Here is a 26623-nt window from a genome sequence, read left to right as displayed (position 1 = left end):
CGTTGCAGAGAATTTTCTATGAGAAGAAGTCATAGTAAGCCCAAGCCACAATAATAAAATGAGACTCAAGAGGCAAAACATTAGAGAATCTAAAGCAAATAAGATTTCCTAATGAAATTTTGATGATTTACATATAATGAGAAAAAAGAAAAAAGAACACTCAAAACATAGTAACAATGCCAATGCAAAGCATGTCAAGACATGCAAAATGACACAAGTAATAATCTTGACATGGGGAGAGCTACTGGACTAGCATTCAAAGCCGCAAAGCCACAACCAGGCATACCAGAGAGATAAATATTTACATAAATCTTTACACGTAACAAACTTTCAAAAGAAAAATAAAATTTTGAATAGCTACAAACATATCCATAGCTAAAATCACAATCATTATAGGAAGATAACCTCATTGCTGATATTAACTAGGCTTTGATACCATGTTAAGTTTTGAGGCCAGAAAACAAAGAAGGAAAACGACAATGAGAAAGAGCCATAACTGAAACCATAAACACCAGAATTATCCTGGGAAAACCCTTCAAGAGTGAAGGGAAAAAAACCCAGCCACACAGTACAAATATATCTTTATTGATAATGAAATGTTCAAGTGTACAATATTCTTTGCTTGATGCAAATATATAACAATAGGAGAGACTCTTGACATTATAACTGAAGGTCTCTTGAGATTCCAATAACTCCTATAATTAATTATAATTCTTTAGATATTCATGCCTCGATGCATCTGAATGACACATGTCATTTACATTTAATATTGAAAATTGAACTTAAGTGACCTTTTCAGTTGAAGATGACAATAATGGTAATAACGCCCATATTTCCAAAGATGAAGATCTTTGTCGCAGCTATAATCTTCAACAGGTGAGATATCGATTGTCCACCAAGAAAACACATTTAGCCTAGCAACAACTCAACCACATTTTTAAGCCGTTGATACTTGAATTCAAACATGATTCATTCTGGCCTGGAATGACACTCTATGGAAAGGGTTTTGTTGTTTGTTCCATATGAGATTGAATGAAGCCTCCATTTTAGCTACTCTGTTGCGCACTCAAAAACCTTGGAATGAGAGGGATTTTGGCTCAGGGGAAGTTAAAAGTTGTGCCTTAGGGTGGTAAGTTAGGTTCTCATAAAAGCCCATCTCATCAATCTATTCAATTCTTCCTGTGACACACTTCACAAGTACAACAAGGACATCACTTCATGCACATTTATGAGCTTTTGGAGTGTGTTATTTACTTCAATTGTAATGCATTTTCTCATCAAGTCATCGAGGATCTTAGGGGTTTTCAAAAAAGCACATCCCTAGGCCTCAAAAGATAAACTCCAATTAATTAAGGCACTAGTAATTTCAGTAGTAGAATTTGTAATATTTTGTCATTTCCTGTTTATTTTTTTAATATGAAATCAAGTGTCAAAGTTTAAATTCCTGTCTAAATTCTTGTAATTTGTTCCATCTTAAATTCCATTCAAAATGTTTTGAGGACAGATAATTAGCCAAGATCCGGGTTAGTTTTGAATGTTGAATCTTGAGACGAGATCTCTTTTTCATAGGTTCGATTCAAAATTAAACATGGTGTCTTTTCGAATTCGAATTTGAACTTTGAACCTTCATAGGTTTAATTCAAAACTTCAAATTTCACGTTCAAAATGAGTCTCTCCAGCTTTATAAGGAGTAGAAGGTTGCTTGGTCCTATTTTTCTTTAAGTTAAAAATTCATCACGACCTAGTCCTTTTTGAACTTGATCTCTGTTGGATCAAAATTCAAAGTTCAGATTCTTTCATTCTAAAATTTTATGTTGCTTTGTAAATCATTTACGAACAAGTGGAGAACATAAAGAATATGTGGGGCATTTCAATTTTTTAAAAGTTATTTTTAGTAATCATGAAAAGACAAGCCCAAGCTTGTGGAAAGTGTCACCAAATTATGAGATTTTAGTTTGGTATGAAGTCATAACTACTAAAAGTGGTAACCGCAGTTTATCCAAGCATGCAAGTTATCTTTTTAAACACCTTGAAGTTATTCAACATAAGCGTAGGAGGAGGTGAAGAAGGTAATAGCGTTTGTGTAGGCAAGGTTGAAGGGCTTCATGAATTCTAGTGAATTATGATAAACCTTAGGCTCTGTTTGATTTTGTAGTTGAGTAGAGATATATTTTGGCATTATCTAGCTTGTTTCCTCTATTCCATTTGTGTAGAGCTAGTTTGTTAGTAAAATGACATACTTTGTTTGATTATGCAGTTGAGTACAGATATATTTTGTCATTCTTTGTCTTGTTTCCTCTGTTCTATTTGTGTGGAGTTGGTATGTTAGTCACATTATGTACTCTGTTTGATTCTGAAGTTGAGTAGAGATATATTTTCGCATTCTTTGTCAAGTTTCCTTTGTTGTATCTGTGTGGAGTTGATCTGTTTGTAAAAAGGTGTACTGTAACAACCACTTTTCCCAGGTCTTAACTAACAACTAACATATCAAAAAAATACAATTATTACTTCATATTCATAGGAAGACAATTATATCAATTACGTTTATGTAAATGAGATTAACAGTTACATTCATTTAAACGAGAATCACATAACTAACAATTGAAGATACCATCAATGAATTTATCAAAGAATTTAAAATCTACATATCATAGAATTCAAAACCGAAAACCGTCTAGGAATGCTTTTGCAAAAACCCAAGTTAGTCCATAAAATACCTCTTAAGGAACAAATAGCTATATTACTTTATCGTAATGACAAATACCAATATATCATTTAGGGCATCAAATACCACTGTATCAATTAGGGCATCAATTACCATTGGATCATTTAGGGCATCACATACCACTGTATCAATTATGGCAATAACATTCAGTTAGGAAAATATGCTCATATGCATTATTCAAATAAATGAAGACAGAGATAACAATCCATCAGATAAACCTATCTCTTGCATATAGTTATATTTCATGTACAGTTGGAAGATCAACCTATCTAACTGGTTATCAAGTATATTGACTAGAAAGTTGCATTCAATAAAGAAAAATAACTGAAACAATGATATAAATCAAATCCATCTTATCTTCTTACTTGAATAAATATCATAAAAGTAAATTACCTGTTACCAATAAGTGTTTGAATGCTTAACTTGTCTTTGTTTGATGCACGTCCTGACATCTTGTGGAGATGGGAAACATCTGAGGCTTAACCTCTTAACCAAGGACCTTAAACTTATCCCCACACTTTCTCTAACTAGAAAGGCCCTCACTACCCGGAATAGACGTGGAACACTTTGTTAGCCATTGAGCATCCTGGTACTTAATCACACCACTCATCTTGACAACAGAGAATGAATTGGTCATGCATGAGCTATTTAATATTTCATTTAAAATGTGTTAAATTCAATGACTCTATTCTAATTCGGGTTTCTTGTTCTTGCAGATTTTCTCTCACCTCTTCACCCTCTATCTTGGCCATCTGGCCTAGTGAGTCCTAGGTGTTAAATCTCAGAGTAATTCTACTCCTTTGCTGAACTTCAGCTGGTGAAAAGAATAATATATTTTTCTTTACTGTCATAAAGCAATTCCTATGACCCGAGAACTTCTTCTTATGAGCTTACAAGGAAATAGATTGAACATGAAAATTTGATTGAAGACAAGAGGTGTCTTGACAAACAAATACATTTGCTTCAGTCTAAATCAGGAATAGACGGGTTCATTGAATACACTAATCAATAGTCAATCAGCAAGAGGCATCGAATTACATCTGCAATTTTAATGTATACAACAACAATGAAAGGGAGAAACTGACCATGTAACCTGATCAAATTAAGTATGTAGCTCATCTTGATTTCCGTACAAACGTCTCTCTATGCAGAGCTCATCCGGGTAAGACTATGACTCGGCCTGTCCTCAAGCAGAACGCAATAAATAGAATATGATGCGAAAGAAATGAAGCAGAGGTAATAATGCAAAACTTATGGTTTTTTTGCTCTTCCGACTTGTATATAAAGGAAGGCATTCAAAAATAATACAAGCTTCCAAGAAGCCGTGATTCTTGAGCAGTTATAAACAAGAGAAGAATCGTCTTCTTGAGTCACCGATAAAAAATGCCAGGTGTACATTCTCGCCTCTTATAAGGAAATAAATAAATATGGAAGAGAACTCGAAGGTTACTTATTCAAAAGGATAATTTATAAAGTTATATATATTTATATATATAAATATTATTATGATGGCATCATATTTAATATTTATCCAAGGTTGTACCCACTAAGGTATGCATATCTAAATACGTGCATCACTTAGAAGATTATTTATGCCCATATCTTCTCCACGTGTATGCATATTTAAATATATGTATTTTAATAGATATAAGCTTGTATAAATTAGTACTATAATGTCACCTTATTTTTATATCTATGTGCACGTACATATATATATGTATTATATTGAAGTGATGACAATGTCAATCATAAACCATTAAAGGTATGTTCTTTGATTAAGTTAAAATGTTAAAATGTTTTAAAGATTATTCAATAGCTCATTCGTGTCCAATGATTGTATCCTGTTATACAAGTCGCTAGGTCCTCAACCATTGTGATTCAAGATTCATACCCATTTGCCCAGTGATGGTGATGCCCCTGTGCCTAATTCTTTTTTGACAATGCTTCCACCCCTTTGACGTGCTCCCTGCAAGGAAATTCTCCACAGTTAAATCATATTACTATAACAAGTTATTAATTATAAATGACCATAATGGCTAACCGCCTTTTCATTTCCCATGCATTCATGATAAATAACCAACTATTCGAGATAGCTTTAAAATATCATCATAACGGTTAACTAGCATGTCATCTTCATATGAAATTATAATGATTAACCATCTTACTATTTCACATGATTATAACAAATTTTAACTATCAATTGACTTCACGTGAAACAAATAAACTCCATAATTTAAGCTAAAATAGAATACATTGACTCCTTGAGTGAAACCTACGAGGAAGCTACATTAGCAAGAGCATGTTCAGAAGTTGTAATTGGGACATGGGAAAAAGGAAAGATTCAATAAATAGTATTGGTTGCACAAATGGCACATGTGTAGAAATTTGGCTTTTGATGAAGTTCTTGCAGGAGAAACTTGTTGCAGGGTTGGATGACAATATCCTTTGTGTTTTAAAAGAAAATTTGGGTTGGAGAAACTCTGTGATCAAACTAGGTATTGAAGAATCTACTAAATTGCTAAAGGAACACATCTCATTTGAGGATGCAATGTGTAATAACCTCAGATGCATTGAGGTACTACCATTAAGATGATCAGGGCCGTCAAAGACAAAGTGTAGGTCATTAGGGATGCGAAGTCACTCTTTGTAGATGATTTCTCAAATATTGCTAAAATCGAGTCTATGCTGGTTATTTGCCTCAATCATCTAGGAACACATGAAGACAGAGTAAGACAAGTGCGAAGGACCAAGGGATGTGGAAATAGAGAATTGCACACATCATCCTACCTAACTATGAAGTCATTGTCAGTTTCTTCCATGCACACACATAGTGGAAAGGGCAAAAGGACGCATTAACAGTTCAAAGCTAGTTGACACCTAATGCTACCATTGCTGAACCATTGTCCTAGTCTCCTAGATTGTGTTGTGACCATCGACTTTGTATAGCCGTTTTTAGCTTCGTTGCCTTGGAATTTAGTTTTTCACTCTCGAGCAGAGTTATTTTAAAACTTTAATTACTTTAAGACACTTATGCCCTCAGGGCAATATAATAGCCAAATTATGACTCTTGAAGGGCCAACTGATTTTTGCTTTAGCTGACAAGATGGGAAGGAAATGGGGATGGTTAGATGGTTGGTTAGATTTTATGCTGAGTCAATAGAGGAAGGCCAATTATCATTATAGAGAATCTTGATCTTGCATGTATTTTCTACAGATACTTCTGTTTAAGAACTTTGGAGCTGCACCTAAAGAAGAGACCACCAACTGTCTGTTTACACTGTTCCATGTCCATATGTTAATTTTTTGTTGTTTTGTACCCTCAAGTGTTAGCTGATTTTTGGTTTATGTATTTTCTGCAGATACTTCTGTTTATGAACTTTGGAGCTGCACCTAAAGAAGAGACCACCAATTGTCTCTTTACACTGTTCCATGTCCATATGTCAATTTTTGTTGTTTTGTACCCTCAAGTGTTAGCCGATTTTTGGTTTAGCATAAAACTTTAATTTTGATGATCTTTTCAAAGTATATCTTTTCTGCAAGTTGTGGAGTTGGTTAATTGAGTATATTTCAGCTTTAAGTATGTTTGCCTAAAGTCAAGTGCTTGGATCTTCAGTTGGACTTCGATATCTATTTGAAATATTATAATATATTATTGATTCATGATTTCTGTGGGGTTTATATGGATGAAAGTTCTTGATTAGTATCGAATTAGTAAGCGTTATATGCGGATGTGCTTAGCAGAAACAAGTCTGTTGGCTTGTGTTGGTCATTATTCCATACTCTAAATTTTATTAAGTGTTCATATCATGTGTATGCATGAATGCATCAGCCTTAAGTGCTTTCAGGTTAAAGTGCATCCCTATTTATGTTTTCCTTTCCTTGAGTTGAATGTTAAATATTGTTAGAGGGAGCTACACCTTCATGCAGAGACAGTAATCATGATAGATTATCCCAACTATTGTTAATAGATTGATTCCAATTGTTAATAGGCATATAGTTATAATTTTGAATTTGTGAATTGAAGGATGAGATAGAGGTGATGGTCGGCTTTGTGTAATTGTTTTTAGCTTCTTGGTCTTGGGAGTTAGTTCTTTACTCCTGATTAAAGTTATCGGCCAATTTTTGGTTTAGCATAAAACTTTAATTCTGATGATCTTTTCAAAGTATATCTTTTTGCAATTTGTGAAGACTTCTAATCAAAGAACCAAAACTCAGAATTGGTTTAGAATCGACAAGGCTTACTCTAATTGTGAATCGTCTCGGAATCAGCTACGAATCGACAAAGTGAAAAAACCCTTGAAATCTAGAGATTTTAACAATTTAAAAGCTATTTTATGCACCCTTTATTAAATATAACTTAAACATATTATAACATTGTCAAATAGAAGCTAACAAACATAAACAAGGAACATAAATGAGAAATGATCATAAATCCATCACATACGTAAAATGTAACTTATAGATGAAGTAAACAGAAATCATAGGATCATATTGAGTCATGACATAGATATATAGAATTATAGATGTTGTCAAATCATAAATGTATGTAACATGAAGATCCATGCAACCAAAGACATCAAATCATAAACGTATGTAACATGAAGATCCTTGAAATGCATGTCTATCTCTATGTTGTGATGTGGAGCCTAATCAGACTCAGAGGTTTATTCGGTGCGGTTTCCCTCCAAATTATTTCTACGGGGGTTTGGGGGCAGCGCCCCCAAGAAGGGGTCAAGGGGCAGCACTCCTGTGGGGTCCAGGGATTGGATTTGCTATTGGTGGATGTAGCCTAGGGATCGGGTGAACCACATTAAATCTTGGTGTCTTGTGTTCTCTTTTATGCAATCTACTATTTTCTGGTATTGGTTATATTTGCATGTAATTGTTATTTCTGTCTGAGGTTAATCCTAACAAGTGGTATCAGAGCCAGATGGTCGTCCTTTTTTTTAAAGCCAGACTGTTTTTTTTTTTTTAATAGTGATCCTCGATAGGAAGGTCTCACGGTTGAGTGGGAGCTATGGCAGGCGAGGGTAAGCTAAAGGTGGAGAAGTTTAATGGGGAGAACTTTCAGTTATGGAAGATGCAAATGGAAGACTATCTTTATCAGAACAATTTATGGAAGCCGTTGGAAGACAAATCCAAGAGACAAGGAACTATGTCAAATGAGGACTGGGAGATTTTAGACAGAAAGGCGCTTGGAAGCATTCGATTATGCTTGGCACCATCAGTGACATTTAATATTACAAAAGCGAAGACGATGAAAGAGTTGATGGAAACCCTAGCGAAATTGTATGAAATGCCCTCCGCTTCAAATAAGGTATTCCTCATGAAGCGTTTATTTAATATGAAAATGGCAGAAGGTGGATCAATTGCAAATCATTTAAATGAGTTTAATATTGTTACTAGTCAGTTATCTTTTGAGGGTATTAATTTTGATTAAGAAATTAGAGCTCTTTTGATTTTGTGTTCTTTACCTGAAAGTTGGAATGACTTGGTAATGGTTGTGAGTAATTCTATTTTTGGATCTCATACCCTAAAATTTAATGATGTGATTGGTGTTATTTTGAGTGAGGAAACTCATAGGAAATCCTCAGACGGATCTACATCAGGAAGTGCTTTAAATGCACAAAATAGAGATAGAACGATTGAGAGAGGAAATAATTCTGGAAATTGTGGAAAATCAAGAGGAAAGTCAAAGGGGAAGAGGTCTCAATCCAGAGGAGTGAGAGATTGCTGGTACTATGGTAAAACAGGGCATAAGAAGAAAGATTGCTACACTCGAAAGAATAATGGAGGAGATAAACCAGAAGGGAACAAGAAGGCGAATGTAGGAAGTAACAAATCCGAAGAGGATGCTTTGCTTCTGTCTTTAGAAAGTGTTGATGATTCATGGGTTTTAGATTCTGGTGCTTCATTTCATGCTACACCTCATCGAGGTTATTTTATTGATTATGTCCAAGGGGATTTTGGGCTTGTTTATTTGGGGGATAATGAACCCTATCAGATTGTTGGAAAAGGAAAAGTTAAGAGTAAGTTGCAGAATGGGAATCATTGGCTACTACATGAGGTAAGACATGTTCCAAGGCTAAGTAGGAATTTAATTTCAGCTGGGCAACTTGGTGATGAGGGTTGTGTAGTTAGTATTAATGATAAAAAATGGAAGGTTTCAAAAGGTTCCCTTGTAGTAGCAAAATGTGTGAAAGTAGGCACCTTATATCTTTGTATAGGTTATATTGTTCCTTCTACTTGTATTGTTTCAAAGAAAAATGAATGTTCAGGAATAGTTGTTACAGTTGAGCAGGGAGAACAAATAGCTGCTGTAGATTCTGATATAGCACTATGGCACAACAGACTTGGGCACATGAGTGAGAAAGGTATGAAAGTACTCCATTCAAAGAAAGTTTTACTAGGTCTGAAATGTGTCAATATGGATTTGTGTGAAAGTTGTGTGTATGGAAAACAAAAGAGAGTGAGTTTTGTGAAGACTGGGAAGGAAAAAAGATGTGAGAGATTAGAGCTTGTGCATACAGATGTATGGGGACCGGCTTAGGTATTTTCCCTTGGTGGCTCTCATTATTATGTTACATTTATTGATAACGCAACTAGAAAAGTATGGGTTTATTTCTTTCGACAAAAATCTGATGTATTTCAAACTTGTAAGAAATGGAAATGCTTGGTTGAAAATAAGATTGGAAAGAAATTAAAATGTCTCAGATTTGATAATGGTGGTGAGTATTGTAGTCATGAATTTGAAGATTATTGCTCCACTAATGGTATTCGTAGACAAAAAACTGTTCCAAGGACTCCACAGGAAAATAGAGTGGCTAAATGCATGAACAAGACTATAATGGAGCGTGCAAGAAGCATGAGGTTGCATGTAGGGTTGCCCTTACACATGTGGGCGAAGGCTATCAATATTGCTGTATATTTGATTAATAGAGGTCCCTCTACTCCTTTGGGTTGTGGTATTCTAGAGGAAGCATGGACTGGTAAGAAGGTGAGTTATTCTTTTCTCAAAACCTTCGGTTGTGAAGCATTTTGTAACATATGGATTTCCTAAACAAGTTTTGTATCTAGAATTAAGCTAATTTTCTACTTCACGTGACTAAGATTGTCATCTGTATAAACTAAAATAAAATCCATTTATAATGCTGAAATTCCAAAGAAAATGAGACGTTAACAATTAACTAACTTAATCAACCGAAAGTAAATATCAGATGTATTCATTTAACTACTTTTAGTTTTTCAATCGAAATAAAATAGCAGATAATCTTGAAAATATATACAATTTGAGGTATTTATGATCATTTAACTTCTTAATCGTAAAAGCTAATTATAAAATAAATGACTTTCAACTTGAAATGAAATAACTAAACATACAAAGGTTAAAAGAACATACAAATTATTTTGTGAAGCTTCTTTTTATGGTTGTCCAAACCCTGGTTTCGGTGAGAGGACAAGCATTGACATAGGCTTAACTTCCCAACCGTAGACCATTACTTATTTCCACTTATTCTAATCTAATAGAGTGACCCTCCCTACCTCGAGGTCGGGCTTGGGATGTTCACGAATCCAGCCATCTGAGTATCCAGGTGGGTTGAAGTCCCAACAGTTATTCGACAAAATAACTGAAGTATCTGGACAATCAACAAAGATCAATTGTTCTGGCAAATCTGCCTAATTCCACCTTGGCCAAGGATTTCAAAATGTGGGTCGTCAAACCTGATCACCACTTGGCTTGACAACTTACTTCATGAGTGGAACATGCATGAGCTACTGCATTATTTATTTACCATGTTACTACCTTATTCTGATAACATTCTTGTTTATTGTAGATTTCTCTGCACCTCCTCACCTTTTTCAGGCCATCAAGTCGGTGACTCCTTGGTGCTATCGAATTAAATTCACTCTGATACTTCACACCTTCTTTACTATATTTTGGCATTTCGCCTGGTGAATTCCTTGGTGTTCACTTATTTTAAATATATGTATGTAAATCAGGTTGTAATTGTTTTATACTGGATTGATAACATTCTTGACTTGAGCCATAAATGAATTCGGAGAAATTTATCATCTCACATATATAGAAAGACGACAAGCTTATATGCTTAAATCAGTACAAGGAATTCATCAGACTATATTTATTCGTGCTATATTATTTCAATAGGAAAAAGACAGATTAAAGAGAGATACGACAACCTTATTGCTTAAGTCAAAGACATAGCATCTTATGCTATTACTAAGGAAATCGATGAACAACATCATCAGCTAAAGGAGTAAATTTATATTCAATACTTAACAGGAAGAAAAGAGTGAAAATGGGTTTACAGATTGTATAAAAACCCTTACGTGACTTTGCCCAATTATTTGTATTAAGCCTTGCGTATTGGATGAATCCGCCAACTTTTACTGAGACCCGTGGCAAGTAAACTTAGTCGGATAGCATAGTATATATGTTCGGATTGTCTCTGCAAATTAAGAAGGTGCTAACAGGGAGTTTGAATGCTTAAAGAACTTGAAGGCCGAGAGAAGGAAAGAATGCCGATAGACGATTAAGGAATCCATAATAAAGAATGAGCCCGACCTTATGGCTACCTTCAGTTACAAGATTATATTCGAAAGCTATTCCAATTGGCTTAAAAGAAAAAAGAAAGAAAGGGGGGAAAAATGAGAAAGAAGAAGATGAAAGGTTTTTAAAAAAAATTAATATTATTTTATTATTGTTTTATTTTCTCAACTATGCTTATATGTACGTAGTGATAAGGTGGCATCATTGGATTAATATTTTTAATGTAATGGTGTCATTTTATTATTATTTGCATATGATCGTATTTGAGAATGTAAAATAATACTTAAATGATATTAATATTTAATAATTCTTAAAGGTAAGAACTTATGTTTATTTTTTACGTTGTTTTATTATAATGTTTTACTTTATAGCTCATGTAGTTCCACCATGAAATATGTTGCCAAGTCCTAGTAACCTTACAAGAATAGTTTTAGGTCAAACCTGTCGATTCTGATGACTGAACCATTCGACCATCCTCTTCCGATGACCTTGTTTTGCAATGCTTCCCCTCTCTCTCTAGTCTTCATCCTGTAATCATTCAAAACAACATTCTTGCCAAGACACCAATTCAAGATTTATAAATTGCTAATTAAAAATCATCAAGTGACCATTAGGAATTTCATCAATGTCAAAATAACTAACTTGCTCATCATATATTAACTGACTCAATTTCACATGTTCATGAATAAATTGATACAACGGCTATATTTAACTAACTCACTTTTATAAGATAATTAAATCGATACAATGGCTATAATTAACTAATTCAATTTCACATGATCCTGAAGGAATAAACAACGGCTATAACTAACATGTTATAACAACTATAATTCACTAATTTAATTTCACACGAACATGAAGAAATAATTTGGTTCAACGGCTATAATCAATTTAAAATTTTAGGGCAACATTTGGGATGTAACACATTTGCTCATATAGATTCTGAAAATAGAACCAAGTTGAAAGCTGAGTTAAAAAAAGTTGTATTTGTTGGATATGGCATTAATGAATTTGGTTATAGGCTTTGGGATTTTGAAAATCATAAAATTGTAAGAAGCAGGGATGTCATATTCAATGAGAAAGTGTTGTACAAAGATCTGTTACAGCAACGTGAAAAGAAAGAAAATGATTATGTAGTGTTGGATGATACTCCAAAAGTTGATGTTCTTGCAGTTCCTCATGATCTGCAACAACTGCAACAACAAATACCACACACCCTAGTGAATGTTAGACGGTCAACAAGGATAAGTAGACCACCAAAAAGATTTTCTCCTTCCTTGTACTCTATTTTACTTACTAATGCTGGTGAACCTGAATGATATGATGAAGCTATGCAGGATATTAAGATTCAATGAGAATCTGCAATAAAAGATGAAATGGACTCTTTGCTGAAAAATAAGACATGGGATTTATGCAAGTTGCAGGTAAAAGGGCTTTACAGAATAAATGGGTTTACAGGTTAAAAGCAAAGGATGGAGGTAAGAAATGCTTTAAAGCTAGGTTAGTGGTAAAAGGATTTGCACAGAAAAAGGGCATTGATTTTGATGAGATATTCTCTCTTGTTGTTAAGATGACGAAGATTTGCATTTGGAGTAGCTTGATGTTAAAACAACCTTCCTTCATGGTGATTTGGATGAAAAGATATATATGGCACAACCACAGAGATTTGAGGTCAAAGGTAAGGAGAATTTAGTGTGCAGATTGAAGAAAAGTTTATATGGATTGAAGCAAACACCTCGGCAGTGGTATCTGAAATTTGACAAGTGTATACATGAGCATGGGTATAGTAGGTGTCATTCAGATCATTGTGTTTATTTTAAGAGGTTGGATGCTGACAGCTACATTATTTTATGTTTATATGTTGATGATATGCTTGTAGCTGGGTCTAACATGGATCACATGAAGGGGTTAAAGGAACAGTTAGCACATGTATTTGCTATGAAGGATTTGGGGGCAGCAAGACAAATCCTTGGGATGAAGATTTGCAGAGATAGGAAGAACAGGAAATTGACCTTATCTCAGGCTGATTATGTTGAGAAGGTGTTGCAACGTTTCTCTATGGAGAATGCTAAAGCTGTTAGCACACCTTTACCTGGTCATTTGAAGTTGACTAAGGAGATGTGTCCCAAGACACAAGAAGAGGAGGACAAGATGTCTAAGGTACCCTATGCTTCAGCTATAGGAAGCTTAATGTATGCTATGGTATGCACTAGGCCAAATATCGCACATGCAATGGAGTTGTTAGCAGATATACGAGTCATCGAGGAACTGAGCATTGGAATGCAGTTAAATGTATTTTTAGATATTTGAGAGAAACATCCAGTAAGTGTTTACACTTTGGGGGCTCTATTACTACTTTACAGGGATATGTTGACTCAGATTTGGCAAGACATATTGATACCAAATGGAGTACTACAGGTTATGTATTTACTGTTGGTGGGACAACAATAAGTTGGGTTTCTCGATTGCAACAGGTTAATGCTTTATCCACTACAGAGGCAGAGTATGTCGCTGCTACAGAGGCAGCCAAGGAGATGATATGGCTTCAGTTCTTCATGGAAGAATTGGGACACCCGCAGAGGGATAATTATTTGTTCACAGATAGCCAGAGTGCCATTCATCTTGCCAAGAATTCAGCTCTGCATTCAAAGACAAAACACATACAGTTGCGGTACCATTTCATTCGATTAGTTTGGATGATGGATAGTTAAAGCTGGAGAAGATACATACAAATGACAATCCAACATGTATGTTTACAAAGGTAGTGACAAGGGAGAATTTGAACTCCTCTTCAGCTTTAGTTGGTCTTCTCAACTGAAGAGAATTAAAGAACAATAGCGTCCACGGTGGTTTGATATTCCATTGGGAGCCACAGGTTTAGCAATGCTCTAATCCGTCTCCAAGTGAGAGGTTGTTGTGGAGTCTGATCCGTCTCCAAATGGGAGATTGTTGTGATGTGGAGCCTAATCAGACTCAGGTTTATTTGGTGCGGTTTCCCTTTAGATTATTTCTATGGGGGTTTGGGGGCAGCGCCCAGGTGCGCTCCCTGTCGCAGTACAGGGTAGGGTTGAGGGGCAACGCTCTCGAGGGGTTTGCGGAGCCAAAAAATGACCTTATATTGTAAAAGGTGTTGGCTACTATTTTTCTATTATTTTAGCCCTAATTTTGTAAGTGGCAAAAAGCTTGTATAAAAAGGTTTAGGGTTAGGGATTTTCATAATGTGTGATGCAAAAATTGGTTCTTGTGGCGGTATTGAGTTGTAACGGATTGCAGATTTTAATCGGGTTGTAATCACTAGTTCATAATAATATTGGACTTGCTGTTGGTGGACGTAGCCCAGGGATTGGGTGAACCACATTAACTTTTGGTGTCTTGTGTTCTCTTTTATGCAATCTACTATTTTTTGGTATTGGTTATATTTGCATGTAACTGTTATTTCTGTCTGAGGTTAATCCTAACACTCTAAACATAATAAAAAAAGAAGTCTATATGCTCAAGCTCACGTGTCATCATCATCCTCATGATCATTTTAAAGCTCGGTCGCAGCCTCAACCTTAGCCTTTGAGTGTCCTTTCTGCCTTCTACAAAGGCGTCTAAGGTAGGTCCTAGAGGACTGATGAGCTATAGCCTCCACATGTGAGATGGACTCATAAACAACATCAGTAGGGCCTGTGTATATGCATGCGCATGTGCGTCTGCCAGTGCTTGAACATGCTCTAGTCTCATTTGTTAGAGCCAAAGCCTCAACCTCTCTATCTACCTGGTCAACCCACTCACGGTCCTCCTCAATGATGACCACATTGGTAGCCTTAGTGAGCCACTCTGTCTCTTGGATCAATCTCCTCCAGAATGATCAGAGAGTAATCAATGGCCAAAATTTGTCTGGTCCTAAGATAAGAGGTTGTGATAAACAAAGACAGGATCATTCAACCTCTGCACAAACAACCTACTTCGCCTCTTCCAGTGGATATGCTCGAAGATGGACAAACTGTGCTTACATATAGAAGCGCTGCTAGGCTGACTCAAAATATGTGCGCCAATCTTTTGAAGATCTGGGGTTGAGGGCCCAAACATTTGCCACCTTCTATCTGAAACAAGGGAAAAGAATAACAATTGGTCTTATGTGCAAGTACAACTTAAAGGCTAAATTACAATATAAAAAACTAAAATGCATAATTTATAAGCCATAATTTAACAGTTAACTTTAAGAATATATTTATTATAATGGCCTCCTGGGCCCTATCTATGCCCTCATATATGTAGTCCATAGAGGGCTTCTTCCCATCAATAATTTGTAGGAGAGATACAAGGGGCTCACTGACCTACATATAATGTAAAAAGAACATTTGAGTCAAAATTTAAATATAAACTAAAAGTAAGACTAAATCATTAAACAATTAAATAATATATAGAGATACTAAACATTAAATTGTAAGAAATTGACCTTGATTATTTCTTTAGTAGGTGCCCAAAAACCATTCTCGTCATTGAGGCGATTCGCCATATCTATCTCTATAGTAGTCGTAGCACAGGAAGAGGAAGTTCACTCTGGCCCAACAAACATGTGGCTCAATTCTTTCCATGATGTCAACAAGGATTGCAGTGATGAAATTCAAGGCAAACCTCGTGATGCTTGGATGAGCGAAGTCCCTATCTGCCGTGTATTTCACATTGTGCTGAAAATGAATGCATGATTGTAGCTAAACTTCCATATATTTTTGGCCCTTTCTATGCATTATTTAACCGACTCAAGTTTACCAGTGTCCTCATGAGGTCGAAGCAATGTGCCGCACAATGAGAGTAAAATATTTTGGGTTGCCTCTCCATCAGAAGTTTACTTGCAACAATTTTAAATTAATTAGACATTTACACATGTTAAGCAACTTAGAATTAGAAAAGTTCGAATAAACTTATTTTTAAAATTTGAAAAGTTAAAAGTTTACTTGTAACAACATAATTTGTTGCATTATCCATTACCACTTGCACCACATTTTCTTCCTTTACCTTTGTTATGCCTTCATAAGTATGTGATGTTTTTGACATGGGAGGAAGCATCAATAGATTTGAGGAACTTGGTGGATCCTACAAAATTTAAACAGAGTAAAACAATTAATTTTGATAGATGATCAACAAATTAACAATCAACAAATCAAAATTAAAATTATTCAATCACATTTCACAATGCATGTAGGAAAGTATAATGATCAATCACTTTTACAGGAAACAAGAAAATTAAGGAGTGTTCTATTCGTCCTATTCGTCCAACCATTAGTCATGATGGTGCAACACATTACAGTCCATTCTTTTTGCTGGTCCTCTAGCTCAAGCTTCATATCCTCTACCATTTCATCTATAAGAGGTAGCCACTCAACTCAACCTCAGTAGCAGCTTTAAATCCCAGGCCACAAACAGTTATGCCATCTATCAGGCCTTGCCAATATGGAGACCTGTTACAAATAGATTATGAATAGATGACAAATCATTATGTAATATGAAATTATGAATCTATGCTTATTGATTGCACACTTATAAATAATTGAAATTTGACTTTAAACTTAAAGAAAACAAATAAAAAAGAATTAATTATTTGGCTGCCATAAATGAAATGTTGCAAAAGTGCCAAAATTTGCAAATTTGTTTTCCCACAGCATTATGAATAGCCTTGTTTCAACCCATGCTCTCAAGTGAGGGTATTGTGCCACGAGTAGTTCACGACACAAAGAAACTATCCAATATGGACTTCCGCACTCTAGGTCCAAATGTAATAGGGCCAGTCTCAGTAACAAGATGACTAGCAGTAGTACAAGCACTAGCACTAGCACTAGGATGAAAGGGAGGCTTGGAAGAACCTTCTCCAACACAACTTGCAGATGCTAATGTGTGAGCATGGGAGCCAATAGCACTTAACTTTCCTAGTTACCTTTTCCTATTTACCTTCTTTTGTTCATATGTCTCTAATGCCACATAACAAAAGCATTTTGCCTCAGCAGTTTGTTGGGTGCACACGGTAACATCATGTCCAGTTATGCAAACAATATGGTATTTGAGTCTAAAGATGCCATTGGAATTTATGTTTTTACAAAAGATACATTTTGTTTGATATTTTATTCTTCGTGGGAACCTTTTGGTATATTTCCAAGCCTCATCGTTTTAAGGCATTGTGGAGAATGAAAGTTAAGGCTGCTGCTATAAAGAATTTCAATTAAAAACTTAAATTAATAAATAAACAACAAACCCTAAATTATTTTTGAGAAATTGTAAATGCATGTTTGCAAATTTGTTCTAAAAACATTGTAGGGTTTGCAAGATTTCCTTTGCAATTTAGTAAAAACATTCAAGATTTACAAATTAAAACTAAAAAAAATGTAACTAAAAATGAAGAATGCACTAACATACAAAAAAAATGAACACCTACCTCTTGCAAATGAGTTGAGGAGTGGTGCTATTGACTCCTTAATGCTCTCAATATAAACTTATGGCCTCCCCAAATTGATTTGTGATCTCCTTGACACTCTTCTTTCTTTTTGGTTGCAAACGTATGGTTTCTCTTTTCTCTTCCTCTCTCACTTTCCCTCTCTTTTTGGCATACTCAACAAATAGAAAGCCTTTTAGGGTTATAAGAAGGATACATGTTTTAAAAAAATCAAAAAAAGTTTTTTTTTTTGTTTTTTGTTTTAAACTTACCCAAATGGGCCGCAATGTAGCTGATTTTTCGATCGATTCTTGGTGATTTTTGGAGATTTATGGAGAAATCACCTGAATCAATGATTCATGGCCAGAAATTGGCGATCCGATTCACTGGCTCAGCAAAAATCGCCCAGCATGTTTCGAATCATTAAATCGCCAGAATTGCGCTGATTCTGGGATCGTTGCTTTTAATTTATTGGTTAATTGAAGTATATTTCAACTTTAGATATGTTTCACTAAAGTTAAGTGTTTGAATCTTCTGGTGGAATTTGATATCTATTTGAAATATATTATTGCTCCATGATTTCTGTGGATATTTATAAGGATGAAAGTTCTGGATTAGTATCAAATTAATAAGCTCTATTGCAAAATTGCTCGACAAAGGTAGGTCTATTGGCTTGTGACAGTCATTATTCTGTATTCTAAATTTTGTAAGTGTTCATATCATGTGTATGTATGAATGCTGTAACCTTTAAGTGCTTTTAGGTTAAAAGTGCATTCCTGTTTTATATTTTCCTTTCGTTGAGTAGAATGTTAAATATTGGTAGAGGGAACTCCACCTTCCTGCAGAGGGAGTAATCACGAGAGATTATTCACTTGTTTCTGACAGATTAATTCCAACTGTTAAATGAGCATAGAGTTATAATTTTGATTTTGTGGTTCAGTTTTGGAAAAATCTGTTAACACGTAGGGAAATGTTGTCACCTGCCAAAGTTGAAGGATAATATTAATATATGTCATGGAATGTTGTGTTGAAGGTCCTTTCACGACTACCTTTTTTTGACTTATTGAATGGGTTAAATCATCGTTGGATGAGGCTATTACTTAGGTTTTATCAATTATTTGTTCATGCCCTTTCTAATTTTTTACCTGATGCATGCTTTATTTTGCCTTTTAAAAGTCCCTTTTAAATGATATATCCATCAAGGGTCTATTTGAATGCTGGCATTTAAGGTCTTAATCGCCGCATGATTGCACAATGGTTAATGTTACTTCTTGGTTACTTCTTGAATGTACGCTGTGGTGACATGTGTCCCTGTTGACCCCTCTTACAAAACAAAACCGCAAAGGTAACTCAGAAAAAACCTCTGATGGGCCCTCCATGTAAAAAGATGTTGCCATGTGTCAAAGTTGAAGGATCAACTACTGTCGCACAACCGCAGTTGTTATTTGTCACATGCATAGATGTCATGCAATGCTGCGGTGAAGGCTGTTTCACAACTACTTTATTCTAACTTAATGAATGGGTTGTATAATCACTGGATGGGGCTGCCCCTTAGGTTTTATGAATTATTTGTTCACGCCCCTTCTAATTTTTCACCTGCAGCATGCTTTATTGCCTATTAAAAGTCCCTTTTATATGATACATCCATTGGGGGTCTAATAAAATGCTTGCAGTTAAGGTCTTAACTGTGCGCGATGGTTAATGTTACTGCTTGGTCCCTTCACCCAAGTACACTGTGGTGACACTTGTCCCTGTTGACCAAAGTTTCCAATGCCTTATCCTGCCTGTTAAGGGTTATATTTTTCTGCCGTGTTAAATATTGTGCTGCTAGAATGCTTTTATTTTTGCACATGAAAATTTGGACGGATATCTTTTGTTTGTTCAGAAAGTTGCTGGAACTTTATGCTTCCCTAAACGATTCGAGAAATCTTCCTACAGATATCGACAGTCCTTGTGAATGCATCAAGAAAGATGATCGATCTTTACCTATTGCGCATACACGTGACGGTAACATGTGCAAGTCTTCCCAATGAGGCTTTATACCATGTCAAAGATGGCCAAATCGTTAGACGAACAAGATCTACGACTCAGATTCAAAAACCAAATTGAGGTTTTTAGGTGACCGTTTATTCACGCGAGCGAGAATTAATGGCTGATTTAAAGCCATGAACTAACTGTAGTTTCTTTACCAACAGCTTTCAGAGTTATCAATTGCAAATGTCTTGGCAATCAAATCTTTTATGCGAGGGGTTTTTATGCAAAATTGAACTAGGGTTCGCAAGTATTAAGTTGTAAGTCATTCTTCAGTTTCATTGGTTTTTAAAGGGATAATTTGGGTTTACTTGTGCTAAATTGTTGGGGGATAATTCAAACGTATTGTTTGTGGAAGTCAGGGAACATATAGTATTTGAAAATAAAACTAAAAATATTTAAAAATAAATTAAAAAAAGTTAAAATTTGTCTCGAACCGGAATCCTTGTCGTTGAATGCTGCACACTGAATAACCTGCATTCACTGTGGCTGGCTGTGCCTGTTTTCAACATGGTTGGCTGTGGCTTTATTCACTATGGCAGTGGCCGTGTTCACCTACACGTGGTGTTCACCCTGTGTTTGCTGTGGCCTCTGCTGCGTTTACCTGCATTCAAAACCAGCATTGCATGCATTCACAAGAAAGGTAAAATACAATAAAAAATTTGATACATACGAAATATAAACGAAGTTAAACTTCATAACTTTCATTTAGAACATATTTTATAAAATTTATGATTTCCACAAGTGCAGGCCTGCAGATGGCTAGAATGTTTTTTTAAAATGTTTTTCTTTGAGTTTAATATTTTTTTAATAGAAAACTTTTTAGGCAGTCCCCGGGATGTTAGGAAACAGTGACACAGTCCCCAAAACAGTCAACATGGTTGAGAAGCTCATTGAGCACTTCCGAAGTTTTAGGGTTTGCGTTTCCTATTTTGTTCTCCAGGTGGGGACGTCTGGGAAACGCCCCCTGCTGTCCCCCTGTCCTTGAAACCGTCCCCATTTCTGAAACTTGGGGCTTAGGGGCGAAAACGCGTCCCCGGGTAACATAGTCTTTTATTAAAGATTTTCGTTAACACTATATATCCTATGACTTATATATAGTTACTTGTATCTTTTTGATAGTTGAATGGGGGATTTTATTGAGAACCTTCAAGAATGAAAATTGTCTCTATGGATGTTGAGGCTGGTCTTTCTGTTAGAATTGCATTGCACAAATTGCTAGAAAAAGTAAGCTGAAACATGAGGCACCAAGGTGTGAAACTTGGACATGGAGCTAGAGTCTACACTAGTGAAAATCATGATTGTAGAAAACAGAGAAACTTTGATTTGACAACATGAGAATAAATAAGAAACCCAAAGAATGAGGAATAACAGGAAGACACAGTGACACGCATGAGGCCCTAGCATTGATGCAATGTCCTATTGGAGTTACTCACAAACATACGTCAGGTTTAGCTACCATGTTAATCATCTCAAACTAACAAACTAGTCTGCTAAAGGGATTGTCAAGCATCCACAACTAATCCAAACCCAAACATTTGTGTTAGCTCAGCTGTGGCCTTGTCTGCCACACCCCTTCAAGTTGCAATCTTTGAGACTCGGCACCCTATCTAAACAATGGGTAGGTCTTTTAGTTCAGGGCTGTGAGTGCATCCTTTTGTCTTCAGTATATCATCCTGGATAGTGAGAACATAATGCACTTTCTAAATGACATTCTTATCAAACCCCAATTGCAATAGTGACAAGGGTGTAAGGCTGAAATGGTTCTTCATATAGTTTTGGAACAGTCTAGTAATTCTCTTGCATGAAGGGAATGCCAGCTATGCCACAGTTGTCTGAAAATTGGACTTGGATGCTACTGACCAGGAGATGTTCTGCCATTAGTTACGTCCACCTGTCAGGCTTTATCAAATACCTTGAAAATACAGTGCCCTCTTAGAGTTTCAGTGTCTTTTCCAAGATTTAAATTTTTAATCCTTTCTTTAAGAGTAGTTGGGCATGCATATCCCAGTTCGGTCAGACCCAATCCTTCTCCATCAACATTGAGACTGACTGCTTGGATGTGTCCTACATAGCCTACCAAATAGTTAACTACTTATCATGGTCAGGTAATTAGATCTCTTGCAGCAAGATGCCAGCAATACATACAAATACACTCTTGTTGGATTTTTTTTTGGCCGAATCAAAGGGAGGATTTTTGAAGATAGAATTAGTTTGGTTGATTCCTTAACTTCCTACAAGTTGTTTCTGTTTGAAAAAATGACTTTTGACTAACTAAATAATGAAACATCGGCATTCGAAACTGGTTTTGAAACCTCTGCGGGAAGCCAAAAGTTTTTCAAGAACCCCTTGAATTTTCAGCAGAGGTTCTGAAAGTGCTTGGACTGCCTGAAATTTGAAGGGAATTTTAACCTGGGTCATTAAGATGGGATTAAAAGAATTGGTAATAACAACCGAAATGTTTTAGTGTAATTGATGATGCCGAAGATAAAAGGGAGAGGGAAAAGGTGGTGAAAAGGGGAGATAGAAGGGGAGAAATTCTTTCTGTGAATAAATATTTTGTAATGCATATCTGATTGTACTCTTCAAAGCAATCGTAAATTCATCTCCAGATCTGAATTAATTGGCAATAAATTGTGTTGCATAAATCTTGGTGTGTTTAGCTGCTAGATTTGGCTGTCTGATAAGACCACAGTTTATGGACTGTGGCAATTTTACTGCTTCAGCAGTATTATAAGGTGTTAATATGGGTTGCTATTTGATTTTTCTGTCATTGCTTATCATGCCATTACATGTCTGAAGGATGAAAGTATTAAGATGAACTTTAGAGCATAAATATGTTTTCAGTCCTGGTGTTCAAGTGGATACTTGCCTGGTCTTTACATACAAGTCTGGATAGAATAATATCTGTATCCTCAATGTTGTTGGACAAAACAACATTTAGACATTTCTTGCAGATTTTCAGGTTCTGCATAATATTAAATATTATGTTCTATTCTGACTTGTAAAGCTAGATCAAGATCAGAGATGCTTGGTGTGTTCCTCTATCACGTCTGGAATAGTGATTTACTTGAGATTTCCGTTGGTTTTTGTCATCTGCAGATGCCATTTACAAGATCAGTTTTGAAAAGTTGGTAATAAATGAGTTGCAACCATTTTGTGGAAAGGGAAAAGTCGTTATCTTTGATAAATAATAGTTTTAGACATTCGTTAGTATATAAAAATGATTCAAAACTCTCATCACCAAAATGTTGCAGGACTATTTTACCACCCATTCTTGTTAATTTGTGCCCTAAGGAGAGGACAGATGTAAAAATTCTTGCATCTTAGGGATATAATATATTACAGGAAACAAATGAAGCTATACAAATTTGCACATTCAAATTCAAATATAGATATTTGGGCTTGAGATATTTCTTGTGGACTTCTATGTTTCTTCATTTATATTTGCATGGCCACCTATCTTCTTGAAGTTTTGTTTACAAATATCCTTGTTAGTTACCTACTCTGCTACTGTATTTGATTTGTATTTATAATTATGTATATTTTTGATCCGTTCCTTTCCAAATCTATTTATGGCTTGCTTACATGCTCACTCCATGCATTTACTGCTCGTCTTGTTTTGCTTTCCTCTTCTTAAAGGATTCAACCCTTTTTTGGCAGTGAAGAGGCCAATGAATTGTGCCAGACCTTGGAGGACAACGAAGACCAGTCACGTACTGCTTCAGAAATGGCTGATGTTCTTTACCATACTATGGTGCTGCTTGCAATTAAAAATGTCAAAATTGAGGAAGTCCTTGAGATTCTAAGAGCGCGATTTAGTAAATCAGGCATTGAAGAAAAGGAAAGTAGAAAAAGTAATTAGTATCAGGCTCGTACATCTCCAGAAGAAATTGGAGAGGAAAATAGAAATAGAAATGGATAATATCACAGAGCTGGCAAATGATTAAAAAATAATTAATATCCTACTGATGGTTTCTATGAGAGACAAAATTTCATATCAACATTTAATGCAAGTTATTTTACAACCTATCCACTGCATTCAAAGTATCCAATGGAGAGATAACGAATTTTGCAGGAATTCTCAATTGAGGCAGGAGCATTTGATTGATATGTAAAACAAACAGCTTATTTTAAACTAGTCAGTTTTGTGTTTTTACTGAGATTTTCTCACTTCTAGAAGTTTAATCTAGCTGTGGTGATTGTCTGCACAACAGATGCTAAGTTTTAAGCTCTTGATACATCTGTATACTTCTCAAATTTTGTTTCCAATCCATCCATCCCTTGCTCTCTGTTTAGATATCATGCTATTTGCTTTTAAGGAAAAATTGTGTTCTAAATACAAAACTCAAGGTGTAAATAATTCCTAGATAAAGGCTCTGTGCTTGGTTAAATTGCATGCTATTTTCTTTAAAGGAAAAATGGCATTAAGATTAAGACCTAAATATAATATCTAAATGGAGGCCTCCAATTAAATGCAATGCACTTATACTGAAATGTTCAATCAAATAGTGTAAGCCTTTTGAGGTTCTGATCTTAAGTGAGATCAAAGTTATTGAACCATTGGGTTGGAGAAGAGATGTGTAGTAGTCCTTTGAGTTACGAGTTTAGTTGGTTTTGTTGTTAGGATGGAGTTTGTGATGTGAGAGGCATGTTTGTGATGATCCAAAACATTGAAGGGGTGATATGGACAAATGCACAGCTGTTCAAACTTTGGAAGAAAATCCCATGGTTGAGGGAGTTTCTGGGATGGGGATTTTTTTAGGGGAGGAAGACATGTTTCTGGTACGAGTCAACCAAAATTTAGGGGGTGAGACCTTGGGGGACAATGATTAAAAACATAGGGAACTTTTTATATATATAGAGACAAAATTCAAATATGCACATCATCACATTGATAAACCATTCACTATAGACATTTTAGAAGATCAATATATGAAAAATTATCAAATGACAAATACTAAGTACTTCCATTATAACATTATGGCATAAATATAGTAAAAATCTAAATGCACAAAGGCTTCAAGTCCAACAAAAATAGTAAATAGTAAATAGTAAATGCAATCTTTCCTCGTTGTTGCTGCTTTTTTTTTCCCACTCTTAGCAAGTCTGATAAATCTAAAAATGAGTATAAGAGTTTTTTTTGTAGTGTTTTAATGGACCAAATAGGGTTTGCATTTTTTTATTATGTCTTTAAGCCCACATGTGATCTGTACATACAATAGAAACTAAAAAATGATTTTTGGGGGTGTTTTGACATTACCTATCCAACTGGGAAAAAGGGGGCAGCCAATAGTATTTGGGACATTTCCAAAGTTGGCAAAAAAGGGACAGTTTTGGGGATAGCAAAAATCAATCCTTGTGTACCCAGGATGGATATGCTTCCCAAATTGAAGGGGACACGTCCCTGTGGAGCACAAGGAAAATCTAAAAGGACAAAGTCATTGGCTTTGACATATCTTTTTTGAATTTGTTACCTAGTGAAAGTTGCAATTTTTTGCTAGATGTGGTGAGTTTTAAATCACTTTTTGATGAAGGTTTCAAAATCAATAGAGTGAACATATGGGCATTTAATATGAACAATTTTCAAAATTTTGATTTGTTTTTGTGTGATATTCCACATGGTGCCTAGGGAGTGCATGGGAAAGACATGCACGAGGTTTGACCCTCATGGTAACCTCTATTCTAAGTTGATTTTGCAGCTCTAAGTGCTTTTGAAGATGGAGAGGCATTTTTGAAATGTGAGGCATTTTTTCTAAATATTGTTGATGCTCTAATTTACCCTATAGGAATAGTAAAATGAGTGATCAAACTTTGAGTATAACAAGGAGAAACATTCAACTCTGTTCATGACTTATATTGTGGTTCATTTCACATAATCTCCCTTTTGCTCAAACAACTGGTTGATGTAAGCTTTGTTCCACTACAACATGCATAATTGAATTCTCATTATTTCAGTGAGAAATAGTAAACATTCAATCGTCTCTTCAAAAAGGTCACTTCTTATATTATGCTTGCAAAGTAAGACGATTGAATGACTTGAAGATTCCTTCTATTGTGGATGCTTAGTGAAATAATGTAAGTAGTTGGGATCACTATGGGGACTACACTATCCATGCAATGCATATCAACTTTCTTTGAAGACTTGCCTTAAAAATGGGCAATAAAAATACAATTTTTGAGTTTCTAACTCTTGAACTCCCAACTTGAACTTAAACATCTTTTTTACATCTACTTTTAAGCTATATGAATGTAAGGAAGTATGGATGAACTCAGACTCTACTAATACAATCTTGTTAGCGACTCAACCCACATAGTGCAAGTTTTTAAGGATACTCAAATGGTTTTCAAATCAATATCTTCTCTCCAATACCACCAATGGATGCAAACTAAAGCTTGAATGCCAATTGAAGTTAAGTACTGTCACTAGCTAACCATACAAGACATTGAAAATCAAGAAGAGGCTAGTGGCCCAATCTAAATCTAGTCAAGCAAGTAAAATCCACGATTTCTTTTATTCATATAACTTCTTAACAACATGAAATGAAATCTTCTCCAAGTGATGCATTGAAGAAGCCATGCAACATTTCAAAGCAACATCCCACCATGAAGACCAATAGCAAATAATCAACCTCTTTAATATCATTATAGCAATAATTTGATCTAGTCTCTCCCTTAACTAGTCTAATCTAACCTAATCTAATCTTCTCTCTAATGTTTCTACAATCTAAGCCCAAAAAATTGAAATGGCCTCGACCTTCTGTAGTTGTTTCATTACAATAAAGGGCCAAGATTCATGATCAAATGCCAAGATTAATCCCTACAAACCTTGATTTGGGTTGCTCCCCTACTAACTAATTACACGAAGGCACTATTTGCGGGCTAA

At 35.4% G+C, this 26623-nt stretch overlaps 1 protein-coding gene across 2 annotated transcripts in view; it reads left to right on the top strand.

The window, feature by feature from the left end:
* LOC149543659 (histidine biosynthesis bifunctional protein hisIE, chloroplastic-like) overlaps positions 1-24029 on the top strand; it is a 97176-nt gene extending 73147 nt beyond the window's left edge. Inside the window, exon 5 of one of the 2 annotated variants that reach the window (XM_089798418.1) lies at positions 23401-24029. In XM_089798418.1, the coding sequence (XP_089654544.1) occupies positions 23401-23602 (202 nt within the window). In that variant the 3' untranslated portion in view covers positions 23603-24029. Of the gene's footprint in view, positions 1-23379 lie in introns of both variants that reach the window. The other variant, XM_089798417.1, reaches the window with a different exon arrangement.
* Positions 24030-26623: the final 2594 nt, after the last annotated feature.

Source organism: Cupressus sempervirens, chromosome 8 (genome assembly GCF_028749045.1).
Source record: "Cupressus sempervirens isolate cs-2001-9-10 chromosome 8, ASM2874904v1, whole genome shotgun sequence".
NCBI lineage: Eukaryota > Viridiplantae > Streptophyta > Pinopsida > Cupressales > Cupressaceae > Cupressus > Cupressus sempervirens.
This window is presented reverse-complemented; position numbering and strand designations above follow the sequence as displayed.